The sequence below is a fragment of the Hylobates moloch genome, unplaced genomic scaffold, assembly GCF_009828535.3.
Source record: "Hylobates moloch isolate HMO894 unplaced genomic scaffold, HMol_V3 SCAFFOLD_1, whole genome shotgun sequence".
NCBI classification, from domain to species: domain Eukaryota; kingdom Metazoa; phylum Chordata; class Mammalia; order Primates; family Hylobatidae; genus Hylobates; species Hylobates moloch.
This window is the reverse complement of record NW_026652276.1, coordinates 130,624,511-130,640,746: the sequence shown is the minus strand read 5'-3', so window position 1 is coordinate 130,640,746 and position 16,236 is coordinate 130,624,511. Positions and strand designations below refer to the sequence as shown.

Below are 16,236 nucleotides of genomic sequence, written 5' to 3'. Positions count from 1 at the left end.
TAGAAATCAAATGGAAACACTAGAAATTTTAAAAATGGTATCAGAGAGGAAAAATTGATTCAGTGGGTCCATTAGTAAAATTGAAAAAGCTGAGGAAATAAACAGCGTACTTGAAGACAGGTCACAATAAATTATTTCCATTAAAACACAAAAAGGAAAAAGAATTGAAAAAAAAAGAGAATTGAGCATCTAAGACCTACAATGCAATATAAAATGGTCTAACATAATATAATTGAGGTCTCAAAAAGAGATGAGAGAATAATAAGCAATATTTCAAGAGATAATGGCTGAAAAAATTTTTTTAAACAATGAAGACATCAAAGTATAGATGCAAGAAACTCAGAGAATACCAAAAAGGAAAAATACCAAACAATACACATCTAAATACATCATAGTCAAACTACTTAACATCAAGAATAAAAGAAAAACATAAAATAAAAAGGTAAGAATTACAGGATGCAAATCTTCAGAAACCATGCAAACCAGAACACATTGGATGATATATTTACAGTACTAAAAAATAAAAGTTAAAAGAATTCTGCCAACTCAGAATATCTTACAAAAGTGAAGGTGAAATAGTTTTTTTCAGACAAAGGCTGAGGGAATTCATTGCCAGCATAAGAATTTTAATACGAAGTGGAGCTACACAGAAAAATGAGTACCAGAAATGATCAAAATCCATGTAAAATATAAAAGATTTTGTTTTCCTACTTTTAATTGCTTGAAAAGGTAACTGATCATTCAGAGCAAAAAAGCATAATATATTGTGGGGTTTATAACATGTAAAAGAAAAATGTATGACAATAATAGTGCAAAGGAAAGGAGGTGGGAACTGAAAGTGTACTGTTGTACGGTTCTTAAATAATACATGAAGTAATATACATTATTTCAAGTTAAACCTAATATGTTAAAGATGTGTATTATACATTGTAAGGCAGCAACTAAGAAATAAGTTAAGAAGTATCTATGTGCCCCACAAATGTGAAAAATTATTATATGCCAATTAAATAAATTGTTATACGTCAAATAAATGAGAAAAATGTAAAAATAAGTAGAACTAATAAGGAAGTATCATAAAATATATTGATTCCTGAGCCCTACACTAAGAGATTCTGATTTAATTAGACTGAGACAAGCCCTAGATATCTACAGTTAAAAAAAAATCTTCCCCATAGTCCAGTTATGCCCAGCTATTTGAAAAATAAGAACTAACCCAGGAGGAGATGCTTTAAAAAATTTGATATGGTAGGAAAAAGAAAAAAAAACACAATAATATAAATGGTTATGGCTTACAAGGCATTGTCACATCTGATGGATCCTTCTAGCAACCTATAGAATGAGTGTTTCAGGGATTATCTCCATTTTACTTTTAGGAAATGTAGAGCTACATGAGATAACCTCTAATTTGTCCAAAATTGCTCAGCAAGTCTGTGGCAAAAGTGAACTGAATTAGAAGTTGGCCCCAGTGACCAGCGCCAGGAGTAGGGTGAGGCAGGTGAGACAGGGCACAAAATTTAAGAAGGCCCCTTATTCTCAGGGTCATGTGAGTGCAGGGTTAGCAACTTCCTCCTTCTAATTTGCACCATGGGTTCTTTGCTCGCCTCATCCAATCTCATCCCTGCTTCTCAGTCTCGGTTAGTGCTTCTTCCAACAGCTCCCACCATTTCTCTGACAGACTATGAGTCAACTACAACCTGTCACTCTATGCTATTCTTCTACACACCCTTCAGGACTGGTGAGAGGTGGGTTGGGGCAGTTAACCTCTTTGGCTATTTCTAATTGCTTTCATTTTCCCTGCACCTACCACTTCCAACTAGTATACTGGCAGAAAGCATGGAGATACACACCCAGTCACTCAAAGTATGCAATGAGTTAGCCCAGGCAGAGTAGAGTGGAAACCCTTCAATTAGGTATGGTGAACACCATGTGCCTATAAGGTGACAAGGCTCATTACTTTTAGCAAAAATGTGTTATCTTCAAAGGAGGCTATCCCTTGAAGCAGTGGCCTATGCAAAGTCTTATAAAGCTCTTCCTTATGGACTTGGCTTCCAGCCTGGGGCATTCCTTTAATATCTTCCAAGTAGCAAATCTTGATTCTCTGAAGATGAATTTGATTTTTGAAAGCAGCTATGAATCAATAACTTTTAAGTCTTAGAATAAGATAGAAGAGTGCACTGGGTAATCTTATTTTTGTTCAAAAACAAGAAGCAAAGTAAATAATGTGACTCATTTTCTTACGTAATTTTTAAGTCAATTACAAGGATAGCTTACCATGGTAGAAATGACTATTTTAAAGAATATCACTCATTTTGATGCATACATTTTGGGGTTAGAAAAGATAAATCAATCTTATTTCCTTACCTATCTGATATTTGGGAAACTTGGGGGAAAAACCCAAATCTCCTAAATAAGGGTAAGGTTGACACACATTAGCTTTTTTTTTTTTTTTTTTTTGGAAGGCTCACTTTTATTTTATTTTATTTTGCTTTAAGTTCTGGGGTACATGTGCAGAATGTGCAGGTTTGTTACACAGGTATACACATGCCATGGTGGTTTGCTGTACCCATCAACCTGTCATCTACATTAGGTATTTCTCCTAATGCTGTCTCTCCCCTAGCCCCCCACACCCTGACATGCCCCGGTGTGTGATGTTCCCCTCCCTGTGTCCATGTGTTCTCACTGTTCAACTTCCACTTATGAGTGAGAACATGTGGCGTTTGGTTTTCTGTTCCTGTGTTAGTTTGCTGAGAATGATGGTTTCCAGCTTCATCCATGTCCCTGCAAAGGACATGAACTTATCCTTTTTTTTTCTTATCATAATTTTAAATTTATTATTATTATTATTATTATTATTATACTTTAAGTTTTAGGGTACATGTGCACAATGTGCAGGTTTGTTACATATGTATCCATGTGCCATGTTGGTGTGCTGCACCCATTAACTCGTCATTTAGCATTAGGTATATCTCCTAATGCTGTCCCTCCCCGCTCCCCCAACCCCACAACAGTCCCCGGAGTGTGATGTTCACCTTCCTGTGTCCATGAGTTCTCATTGTTCAATTCCCACCTATGAGTGAAAACATGCGGTGTTTGGTTTTTTGTCCTTGCGATAGTTTACTGAGAATGATGGTTTCCAGTTTCATCCATGTCCCTACAAAGGACATGAACTCATCATTTTTTATGGCTGCATAGTATTCCATGGTGTATATGTGCCACATTTTCTTAATCCAGTCTATCGTTGTTGGACATTTGGGTTGGTTCCAAGTCTTTGCTATTGTGAATAGTGCCACAATAAACATACGTGTGCATGTGTCTTTATAGCAGCATGATTTATAGTCCTTTGGGTATATAACTAGTAATGGGATGGCTGGGTCAAATGGTATTTCTAGTTCTAGATCCCTGAGGAATCGCCACACTGACTTCCACAATGGTTGAACTAGTTTACAGTCCCACCAACAGTGTAAAAGTGTTCCTATTTCTCCACATCCTCTCCAGCACCTGTTGTTTCCTGACTTTTTAATGATGGCCATTCTAACTCGTGTGAGATGGTATCTCATTGTGGTTTTGATTTGCATTTCTCTGATGGCCAGTGATGATGAGCATTTTTTCATGTGTTTTTTGGCTGCATAAATGTCTTCTTTTGAGAAGTGTCTGTTCATATCCTTCACCCACTTTTTGATGGGGTTGTTTGTTTTTTTCTTGTAAATTTGTTTGAGTTCATTGTAGATTCTGGATATTAGCCCTTTGTCAGATGAGTAGGTTGCAAAAATTTTCTCCCATTCTGTAGGTGCAATCCCTATCAAAATCTTAATGGAATTTTTAACAGAAATTTTTTTTTAATTCTAAAATTCACATGGAAGCACAAAAGACCCTAAAGAGCCAAAACAACTTTGAAGAAGGATGAAGCTAGAGGCATTACACTTATTTCAAAATTTGTTACAAACCTCAGTAATTAAAACAGCATTGTCCTGGCATAAAGACAGTTATATAGACCTCTGAAACAGAATATAAAGCCCAGAAGTAAATCCACAAATATTCAGTCAACTGATCTTCAAAAAGGGTGCCAAGAATACAGAACTGGGAGCAAGCAGTCTCCTCAATAAATGGTGCTGGGAAAACTGGATATTTACATGCCAAAAAATTAAATTGGACCTTTATCTTATACCATACACAAAAATCAACTCAAAATAGATTAAAGACCTGAATTGTAAGCTCTGAAACTGTAAAACTCCTAGAAGAAAAGTTGAGGGGGGGAAGGTTCATTTTCTAAATGAAGATGTTTTAAAATAAACATTGGTGTTAGCAATGATTTCTTGGACTTGACACCAAAAAGACAGGCAACAAAAGCAAAAATAGACAAGAGGAACTACATCAAAGTAAAAAGCTTCTGCTCAGCAAAAGAAACAATCAAGAGTAAAATGCAAGCTATAGAAAGAGAGAAAAGATCTGCAAACCACATGTTTGATGAGGAGTTAATTTCCAAAATATGCAAAGGAACACCTAGAGCTCGATAGAAAAAATAACTAATAATCTGACTTAAAAATTGGCAATGGACTAGAATAGACATTTCTCCAAAGACCTACAAACAACCTCAGAGAAGCAAAGAATACGTAGAATGATGGTTGCCAAGGGCTAGAGAGACTTGGAAAATGAGAGTTGCTAATTAACGGGTATAAAATTTCAGTTATGTAAGATGAATAGGTTCTAGAGATCTGCTGTACCTACAGATAACAATACTGTATTGTGCAGTTCAAAATCTGTCAAAGGGTATATCTCATGTCAAATATTCTTACCGCAATAAAGTACAAAATATAAATAAAATAAAATAATTTTGAAAATAAATTGCCATGCAATAAACAGTACTCTGATGTGATTACTATTGTGAGACTGTCTGCTCCACAAACATTACAAATCCCAAGGCAAAAACTGAGTGACTAATCAAAATTATCTGAAGATGTCTCAAAACATGTTCCCTGGTGCACATGGTCTTACAGAATTTTTAACAATTTAAATTTTTAATTTCTCAGAGAATTTTTAAAACCCAATTCACACCTGTTAATTAGGTTGCATTTGCCCAACTACTCAGTAAAGCACTTTGCTGCCTAATATGGTAACATCATTGAAAATCTACTGTTTGGATTTGCTCTATGTGGCATTTTGTCAATAGGTCTTAACACATTTAGTCTGATCCATTTAGGTTCATTTACCATATACCAACCCTGATAGTTTAAAAGCCATCTTTACCTCCAGAGTCAATTCCAAATCTACAATATTCAATCCTTCACTTGTCCATTTACCTCTGTATTAGATTCAAGGGTCAAATAAGATCAATGTTTAGACACAATATTTTTAGGTCCAGATGCAAATGTATTTGAAATGCTTATATCTTAACATTTTAACTTCAAGCTGAAAATTTCAGTGAGAGAAAAACTATCCAGGTTCACTATAAATGCATGCAAAATAGACAGTAAACAAGGAAAGATCAGGTTTTGCTCTCATATTTACAATGAAATTTCTCCCTTCCTTGTAACCACTGGTTATTCTAATGGAAATCCTTGTCAAATGCTATATAATACAAAGTTTTGATTATAAAGAAGACTGGAATTTTTAGCAGCTCTGGTTTATGATTTTATATCTATAGGTTTAAAAAGGCTTCTGTAGAATAATAAAAGCTGAAGCAGTTCACTAAAGGCGAAATGTGATTTCTGTAACGACATTTCTTTTCAAACTGATAGGAACAATATAAAAATCCCAGGCTTAAATAAATGAAAAGTTACCAACTATCTTTGATGTCAGTTTGAGGACTTTTAATAATTCTTCTCTTGCCCATGTTTCAATAACTACATGAATCCACTCAATTCTTCCCTTTATAGACACAGAGTAAAATACCTTTATGTCAGGAAATTGCCCCAGGTAGGTATCCAGTGTTAGCAAGGACCCATCCACGAGTTTTTGATGGAAGTCTTCCCACAGCACATCACATTTCTAAAAGAAATAAAGAGACCACTGCTGAATTATTTTAATTGGATACCTTTCACCAAACTTCTAAAAAAAATCTGAAACTATAAAATTAGACAAGTAATACTTTCCCAGATATGAGATGCTAGGGGAAAAATGAGAATCATTTAATAATGCAATAAAATTTTAAGGCAATTTGGCCGCTGGTTCTAGTTAACAAAACAGGCTAGCTAAGAGCTCAGCTCATTAAAATTGTATTTCTGATTCTAAATTACTAAAGAATGCAGAAACTTCAAAAGATCCCCATAACCCTATGGATGGACTTTGGGGCTAAGAGACTGAGAATAATTCCACTAAGACAATTTGCTTTTGAAGCACGCCATGAAATTAGAAAACAATCCACACTGAAACAAACAACAAATCATTTCTGAAGCCTCTCCAGGGAAAACAGAAAAGTTACAGTCATATTGGGAAAGGTCTTACCATTTATGGAGTATCAATTATGTTAAACATACAATGAATATTAGGTATTATTATTATTACAACTAGTATTCCTACTGTCACTATGTTAAGGCATTCTCACAAATTGTTCTATGAGAAAAGACTTTGTTATTTCCACAGTACAGAAGAGGACACTGAAGCCCAAAGATGTCACATAACTTGGCCAAGCTTATGCAGTTGATAAATGACAGATACAGGTTTCAACTCAGATTTGTCTCCTTGAACTCAAAGCCATGATATGAAGGTCAGAATATGACTATCACACCAGGCTGCCTCACCAGAGGACTTTTTATCCCAGTTGTGTGACTTTGGGGAACTAGACCTCCCTGAATTTCAATTCCCCCAGTTAAATGAGTTGGCAATGTAAAGTGCTTCACAGAATTTCAAGCAAATAGCAGGTACTCAAGAATGTCATCTTCACATTTCTCTCACTAGCACATGCTGGGTCTCTTGACAGAGTCTGCTATTTGTCACCCAATCTCTACCCTTTCTTCCTTCCTACTAACTGAACCTCCCATTTTAGCTCGGTCCTTTGCCACCTAGGATAAAGACTCTACTTCCTAGACTCCTTTGCAACCAGGTGCAGTCATGTGGCTGTGTTCTAGACAATGGGATGTACTTTCAGGAAGTGTCCTGAAAAAGAGGGAAGGAGTGGGCTGTCTTCCAGACTTCATCCTCCTTGCTAACTTGCATGCAGAAATGAGAGCTGATGGCCAGTGCTCAGAGAGTCACCCTGCCCGTGAAGGCACGCTAAAAATGGCAAACTTGGGCCCCTCATACTTGAGGGGCCAACATGCAACGCCTGGACTGCTGACCTTTAAATTCCTCTATGTGACACGTAAGTTTTCATCTTGTTAAAACATACACACAATTTTAAAATCTGCTTTTGTTTCTTTCTCACACTTTGAAAAGCAGTCCTAATTTTTACAAATCTCAATTCAAGAATTTTCTGCAAACCAAAACATTTAAATCCACTGTTTAGAAAGGCTCAACTGCTGACGTGAGTAGACCCTCTGAACATGTAGTATTCAGTTTCTTCATCATCACAAGAGCCTATGTTTGCATCTGCAACTGAGGATTCCAAAAATCCTGGCAGCTGCAAGAACCAAGGTAGGATAACAGCCATTTCCTTTAAAAAAGAAATGAAATGCCAATAGTGACCTTTGCCATACATAGAAGGTAACATGGTGTTCTGAAAAGTTATTAACACAAGTTTCTATTATTCCCTTAAAAATTATTTGTTTTGCGATGAATTTTTAGTTATACCAGTAATTAGAAATTTACAAAGTATTTAGCAACATGATGTTGAAATACTGTGTTTTAATTGAAGAAATGTGAGAAGATGCAATTACTTAATAATTACATCTGAAAGTAATGTGTGCGGTGTGGTTTGGCTAAATCTACATCCTGAAAGTTTCTGAAAGATGTAAAAGAGCCAACAAGTGCTTTCCTCATAAATAAATCTCTGTTAGTATCTCAGTTATAAGAAGATTATGAAGCTCAATGTCAGGGTGTCAGAATTGTCATGGAGCAGCCTAGGACTCCACTGTTAACGCAGGTTTTCCAAGGCTGCACAGACATTCAGTGCATCACCTATCAGACCTTCCCCTGAGCTCTGGCTGCCACATCGAATTTAGGTCGTCTGTGCCTAAACGAGCTGCAATAACTCACCTGGAGTAGAGGACATGACAAACAACTGCTCTTTGTTTTAACAAAGAACTTGGATGTGAGACAATCTGTGACTGGCAGTTGTCTCACATCAGTAATCATAATATGTACCAAACACTGAGTAGGTAGAGGACATCCACACAAAGGCAGTAAGTGTCTTATTAGTAGGTACATTTTTTTTTTTTTTTTTTTTTGTAGATGAGGAAACTAAAGCCTAAGAAGATTAAAGAACTGGTCCAATGTCACACAGCGCTACTCAGTCTCTGGTCCATTCTGCTTTCCAGAGAGCAAAACCCACTTGCTCACTTCCTGTCAGCCACAGAGCCCCCAGCCAGAAGCCTGATTTCAAGTGTTAAGACATGTCTAGGGCCAAAGCCTTCCTGAAGTCAAATTCCTTTTCACAGTCTGACTTTGTGCTTGTCTTTGTGAAGTGAAGATCTGTGAGGGGACTAGCTGGTGTTAAAGTGGAATGGACGCTCTTCTGAACTCCTGTCCCTGCATTTGGGGAGGCATAGTCAATAGAGGGATTGAGATGAAGGGTGAAGTTGGGACAACACAAATCACACCATGATCCATGTCAGCTAAAAATGGGCTGTTAAGGCTTATAGTGAGGACAGAAAAATGATGTTATTTTGCAAAAAGGAATCTTAAAACACTGCTCTCTACCCAAGTGGTTTTATGATCATCTTCACTTTTCTTTTCTTCGAGATGGAGTCTTGCTCTGTTGCCCAGGCTGGAGTACAGCGGTGTGATCTTGGCTCACTGCAACCTCCGCCTCCTGGGTTCAAGCAATTCTCCTGCCTCAGCTTCCTGAGCAGCTGGGATTACAGGCGTGTGCCACCATGCCCGGCTAATTTTTTTGTATTTTTAGTAGAGACGAGGTTTCACTATTTTAGCCAGGCTGATCTTGAACTCCTGACCTCAGGCAATTCGCCCGCCTCGTCCTCCCGAAGTGTTGGGATTACAGGCATGAGCCACTGCGCCCGGCCCATCTTCACTTTTCACTCTAAGTTTGGAATCAGCAGGCAGCAGAACTGCATGGTGCCTTCTGAGCACACTATCTTGCCTCATGATTAAGACTGTGAAGTGGAAAGAGCAAGTCAGGGGACAGGTGGACTGAGCAACGGTCGTGGGAGCCTCATGGAAGCCACCCCAGCTCTTACCTCGCCAACCATTTTGACATCTTCCCGCCCATACCAATCAGGCTCATAGACTTCATGCAGCGACTCCGTGAGCTTCATGGAGGCCTCTTGCATGCCTAGTGTTGGAGAGAAACAACTCCTGTTACACAGAAATGAGTGGGGATTCTCTTCTCCCTTCCTCCACTTTCTTAAGTGAGAGAAAAATATTGTACTTGCTAAACATTTAAGGAAAAATTATAAAGGCACAACTGCTGCTTGTATCTGCTGTTGTATCTTTCTTTGAGGGTCTCTAAAACTTATCACATTGCACATTTTCTATTATTCACTTGATAATGATAGATATGGGGTCTCGGGAAAAATCAACAAGTATCCTACTCTGAAAACTACAATAATCATAATGTGTCCTATTACATGTGCTATCACTTGCCAAGTGGTATCGGATGCTAAGAACACTGGTCCATAAAACTGCAGAGTTCTCAAACTAAAATTAGTCCTAAATGAATTTAAATACAAGGCATAAAGCATTTTTAGAAGGGACTAGAACTAAAAATCAATAGGATTATAGGGCATAACAGTCAAAAGTGGTTAAGTGGCCTAAAATGGTAAACATAGTTAAAGTGGTTAAATGGTTAAGTTTTAAGTGGCCTAAAATTTTTACAAAGAACAAAGAAAAAAAGTTTGTCATTTTCCAGTATAGTAAGTCCTTACTTAATGTCATCTATAGGTTCTTGCAAAGTGTGACTTTAATTGATATGATGAATAATGAAACCAATTTTACCCAAGGCTAATTCATATAAATAAGAGTTAAGTTCCCAGGACATATTTTTCATCACAGACACATCACAAAACTTCTAACTAAAGGTCAAAACACTTCTAATGTTGAACATTGAAATAAATGAGAGCAGTACATACATTTAAGAAAGATTAATAAAAACAAGTAAGATAATTACTTACTTACTTACTCCAGTTTAGGGTCATGGGTGACCAGATCCTCTCCTAGAGGCTCAGAGCACAAGCTAGGAACCAGCCCTGGACAAGATGCATATCATTGCAGGGTGCACTCACAAACCCACACTCACTGACATGCCAGTAAACTTCACCTGTACATCTTTGGGACATGGGAGGAAGTCAAAGTACCGAGAGAAAACCCAGCGTACAAATTCCAGTGGCCCTGGCTGAGATTTTTTTTCTCATCATTATTGTAACAAAATGATGTTGAATGAAACAATGCTATTTGAAGATCTGCTGTATTATTTAAAACTATGAATGCAGTTTTAAATCAAAACTCTTAGAAATTTTAGGGTTCCTAAGCCTTTGGGTCTGAATTTTCATTAGGGATACATTTGATATGTTGCAAAACTATGGTTTGCAACATTAAAGAACAGCATTAAAGATACATGCTTCTGAGCACAACATGGTGACATAAAGTATCACCCAGTCCTTTTTAGTCTCTCCCAAGGACCCCCTGCACAAAGGTTAATGTATGTACTGAAAAGCCAGGAAGACAGCTCATGGCTGAGAGCAAAACAAGGGGCCAGGAAGAGCCGGGGACTTGGAGAAGCGCCTCAGGCAGAAGACTCTCCCTGACAGCCGGAAGGTGGGACCTGGCCACATTGATGTCTTGGCCTTTGTCACTAGGGGGGATAAAAGGGGGCTGGAAACAGGGAGGGGAGAGGAAAATCAGAGCACTGTCATGAGAAATAAAAAACACATCCTGTAAACTTAAGGTCAGTGAATCCTAAGATGAAAATCATTTGTTAAACCGAAAACTCAACATTCTTGCTGGATTGGAGGTAGCTAATTCTGGGTTCAACTGTGAGAGAAAAGGACAAACTAAAAGATGTCTGAAATGACAGAAGTATATCCTTGAGGAGTATGTATAAAAGTCCACCTGTAACTTGGTGTTTCATAGCACTTGTGCTCTCTTTAGACACAGCCAACATCTCCCTTCCCTCAGAGCATCGCTGGGCACATTCCACGAAGCCCTTGACAATGAGGTGTCCTGCCTACATGAGCCGAAGTGACTTGACCACCATCAGACAAAGCCCTGGCAGAGTCTGGGGTAGGAAAAAAATAGTATGACTCAAGACTCTGGGAACTCTGATGAAACACAGTCGTGCAGGTGAAGGGACAGCAAATAGGAGACAAAACCTGAATCCGACCCCTCGCACTCTGAATCCAAGCAAGGGGGGATGCATTCTCTCACGATATGGTCAACACTGAGGTGGAAGCTACATTATCCCAAGTGTCCAAATTCACCCTCACCCAAGTACAAGCAAATCTCTATCAAGAAATATACCCCTTAAATTCATACCAAGCGTCGGTCACTAGTGGATCCCCTTCTATAATCCAGATGCCAAAAAACTTCTGGCATTTTCTTTAAATCTTTGTCTTAAGTCTGATGGAAATTATACATAGCTGTGTAGATAGGTTTTTAACAATGTCTTAAGAGAAGAAAAAGAAATTTGGCACTGTAGGCCAAATAATCTTTGTGATGAAAAATAAAACCATGAATATAACCTTAAAATAAAATTATATAAGACTTTAATCATCAAGACTAAAAGCATGATGTTGCAGTAAATATGTCTATTAGCAGCCAAAAGAACTACTAATTACAGGGTGGATAAGTGGTGATGAATCATTTGGACAGAAGCCATTTTGACATGGAAATTGTTTTGAGAACATCTACTCCATAGGATGCACTTTGATGGATACACAGGTGAAAGGCTTCAAGCCTAGCTCCAGACTGGCAGAGCTTTTAGGAATTTAGGGATTACTCTTCTGACAGAGTGTGATGGCGGAAAAAAGCTAAAATACAAGTTCCCTTCAGAGTAATTTGGCAACATCAAAGCAGAAAAGGTGCTAAATGCTACCTCCGAGATTGAATAACACACAATATCCAAAATTTTCTTAAGATTAGTGATTTCTAAAACTGTAAGACAAATGCCCAGCATCATATATAGAAGAATTATTATTATTTTACTACTGGATGGGAATCACTTCACTCTTCAAAATTTTGGACCTTCTCCAAGACATTTAATATAACTGTCTATTCCCATTTGCAGCCAAATTTGTGAGCTTCTATTTTCATCCTTTAAGACTTGTTGCATAGATTGCACTACTTTATAAGCACTCCTTGCTTAAATAGCCTGAGTATGTGTTTTAGTTAAAAATAACATCAGTTAAAATAAATTACGACAATAACAAGCAGCAGTGATAAACCATTAAAAGAATGTCTAAAATACTGCAAGTATCTAGCAGCTTTGTCTCATTGCTTAGAAGAGAGCTGTGTAAAAAGACAGCAGCTGCCTCAAAGGAAAGCAAGAGTGGGCATCTTTTTCTTAGATTCTTAAGGAGAGCAAGGATGGAAACAAGAGTTGGAATAAAATAGGCAGTTGGTGAGGTAGCTCAAGAATAGTCAACCCTACCCCTTAGTCATGCCTACACATAAGACACATAAATGAAGAACTATTAATGACACCACGTGCACTGTGCTCCATTTAGAGAAAGATCTGGCATGTTCATCATCCCTGTGTCTGGCCTCCACTGCACCTGCATGCCAGTGACTCCCAATTCTAAATTCCTACTGGACATCTCCACTTGGATGTCTTACTAATACCTCAAACTTCACATGTCAAAAACAAACTCTTAATTTTCCTGTCCAAACCTGCTTCAACTCCTTTTCTCAGTTCTCATGAATGACATCCAGTTGCCCCAGGTCAAAAACTAGAAGTCATCCCAGATTCATCCTCCCAAAGCTGAGTCACCAATTCTGTCTGATTCTCAAATCTAGCCCCTTCCTTCCCTGCCCACTGCCCTTCCCTGGATTAGATACTCATCACCTACGATTTAGATTAGATAACATAATCCATGTAACACGATTTAACAAAGTAGTTGGCACAAGCAAATGTCCAACTGTCAGCCATCACAATACAAAGTATTTTTGGAGGCAACATAACAAAATAATTAAGAGTATTATTTGCAATTAATCAGCCTTTGTTAAAAGCTTGGTTCCATTATATGTGATTCACGTGATTTTAGGCAAATTATTAATCATCTATAACCTCAGTTTTCCAAGATGTAAAATACCAATAAATATACCTGCCACAAGGTTGTAGGGAAAATTACATGAACTGAGACATGTCAATGCTTATCTCAGTGCCTAGCATATAAGTGCTCAACAAATGTTAGCTAATAGTATTATTGAACTATTGGACTAGACTTCTACTAAATCTCCATGCAATTTCACTTCTTCTAGCCTGAATTCCACACAATCACAATAACTATTTTCTAAAATGCTAATCTGATCATGGGACTTTTTCCCTTGTCTACAATAACTCTAACAATGACTCTCCTGTCTACTGATAGAATAAAATCCCCATATGATATGATACATGAAGCACTTCTTTATATAAATGCTGCTGCCTTTCCGTGTTTCATCCAGCTCAGTTTTCTGCTTGCATCTCACTGCTCTGTTTGTTCCCTCAAGAACCCATACTTCCTTCTGCTTCCTGGCCCAGTTATTTCTTCCACCTGCAATGTCCCTCCAAAATCTATCTTTCTCTAGAAAACCTAATCACCTGATGGCCACCTATGACCCCACTTCTTGGGTTCATTCAAGTGTAAGTTCCTTGGAAGAACCATTCCTGCCCCAGTCTCTTGCCTCTCCTAAGGTGGGAGTCTGTCTGTCCTCTGTTATGATAGCACTCAATGCACGTATCTATTAAAATACATACTACTATGCCTGTCTGGCCTTTTTATTTAACTGTCTCCTCACTCTGCTGTGAGCGCCCTGCAAGCAGGCACTATGTCTTGTTCATCTCTGCATCTCCCTCTCCTAGAACAGTGTCAGGCGCACAAATGGAGCTCCAGAGATGTTTGCTGCTAAAATGAATGCAAGCATAAGATCTGCCTCACGAAGCCTAAGCATCAGCAGAAATCATAAAGACCCATAAAGGAGAAGCCACCCAGAGATCAGTCACAATAAAATGATTAGAATTCATTTAACCCAACTTCACAGAATCCCAGTTTTGGGGCCTTTAGGGGCTTCTGAGAGAACTGAAGCACTTAATAGATGAGGAACCCAAAGCAACTAAGAGGCTCAATGATTTTCCCACAATTGCCCCAGGACCCATGACTCTCCAGGGCCAAATATCACTTTCTCCTATGCTGCCCTGATGCTACCTGTGTTACAGCAGGATTAGTTAGCCAGAGTTGTCCTTGTGAAAACAAGAAAAACTGCCTATGAAAGCCTTTGCAAATGTAAATTATGATCTACTTAAGGCATTGATATGGTTTGGCTCTGTTTCCTTACCCAAATCCCATCTTGAACTGTAATAATCTCCATGTGTTGTGGGAGGGACCTGGTGGGAAGTAACTGATCATGCGGGCGGGTTTCTCGTGTGCTGTTCTCGTGATAGTGAGTAAGTCTCATTAGATCTGATGGTTTGATAAAGGGGAGTTCCCCTGTACATACTCTCTCTTGCCTGCCACCACGCAAGACATGCCTTTGCTCCTCCCTTTGCCTTTGCCACGATTGTGAGGCCTCTGCAGCCATGTGGAACTGTGAGTCCATTAAACCTCTTTTTCTTTATAAATTACCCAGTCTGGGGGCATGACTTTATTAGCAGCGTGAGAACGGACTAACACAGGCATATACCTTGTTTTCAAGTTTGGTCCCAAAACCCAAAATGTGTTCCCAGGAACACTATTCATTCTTCACGAGGCTTTGAGAAGAGAGAAGGGTCCTGCAGTCAAATAACTCGGAATTCCTGCCTGTCCCACAGGACTTCTGAGTTGACTTTAGCATATTAAGGGCTCTGAGAAACTCAGTAGTAGCCTGTTTAAAAATTCATTCCAATCAGCTGTGGACAAAGTAATTTAAGCAGAAATCTCTTTTTTGGAGCATCGCTTGTTAACATAGTCAATCAGCAAACCCAAGATGGGGAAAAGCTGATAGAATTCTATTCTCCGTCATACGGAGCTGTGGCCACTAGACCTGGAGTGCAGGTGCAGTCTGCCAGAAAGGCTTATTTGATGCTTCACCCAGCTTTTCTCTGGAGCTCAAGCCTCACCCTCAGGGAATTCTTCTAGATCACATTAAGGAAAAGAATTATGCCAGTCATTATAAGCAGCACGCTCCACACCAAAGAGGCAGCACAGACCAAATTGAATAGACTCGGGAAAGAGAACTCACTCTTTCATTCAACAAACTTATCCACATTTTCAAAAAAATCAGCTAACCCAGAAAAAGTCCTGTGCTTGAAATAATATGACTTCTGTGTTCAAATACTAAATCAATAATAAAAGAAATACCTAGAGTGGCTTCTATTTTCTGACTGAACTGTTACAAATACTTAAGGTTGATTTGGGAGTAATTAATGATGAGCTCCATCAAACTGTGGAAGTTAAATTCTCTGAGACTTACTTCTTTGCAAATGTAAAATCAAGTTGATGACATTGATAATATGGCTATGTTGGGAAGTTAGAAACAGGTAATGTACCTAAAATGCTTAGCACAGACTCTAGCACATAGTAAATGCTCATGAAAAAGTAATAGTAGTATTGCCATTATTCCATTGTATAGATGACTTGTGAAACCAATGCAGTTCAAAGGCAGTAAAAGACAGTAGATAAAACCAGGGCTCTGGAGAAACACAGAATGAAATATGTAATCTGTCCCTGTTGTTTCCTTGGCATACAACCTTGGATGAGCTATTTAAACTCTATTTAAAAAATCACTTTTTCTTTTTTTTTTTTTGAGACAGGGTCTCACTCTGTCACCCAGGCTGGAGTACAGTGGCATGATCTCCACTCACTGCAACCTTCACCTCCCGGGTTCAAGCAATTCTCCTGCCTCAGCCTCCCGAGTAGTTGGGACAACAGGCATGCACCACCACGCCTGACTAATTTTTGTATTTTCAGTAGGGTTTTGCCATGTTGCCCAGGCTGGCCTTGAACTCCTGGC

At 38.5% G+C, this 16,236-nt stretch overlaps 1 protein-coding gene across 2 annotated transcripts in view; it reads right to left on the bottom strand.

The window, feature by feature from the left end:
• Positions 1 to 16,236, bottom strand: part of LOC116812531 (amphiphysin) — a 250,192-nt gene that overhangs the window by 99,895 nt on the left and 134,061 nt on the right. For both annotated transcript variants that reach the window (XM_032758283.2, XM_058445610.1), the window contains exons 4-5: positions 9,291 to 9,385; positions 5,890 to 5,985 (exon numbers count right to left, since the gene is read on the bottom strand). In XM_032758283.2, the coding sequence (XP_032614174.1) occupies positions 5,890 to 5,985; positions 9,291 to 9,385 (191 nt within the window). The remainder of the gene's footprint in view (positions 1 to 5,889; positions 5,986 to 9,290; positions 9,386 to 16,236) is intronic.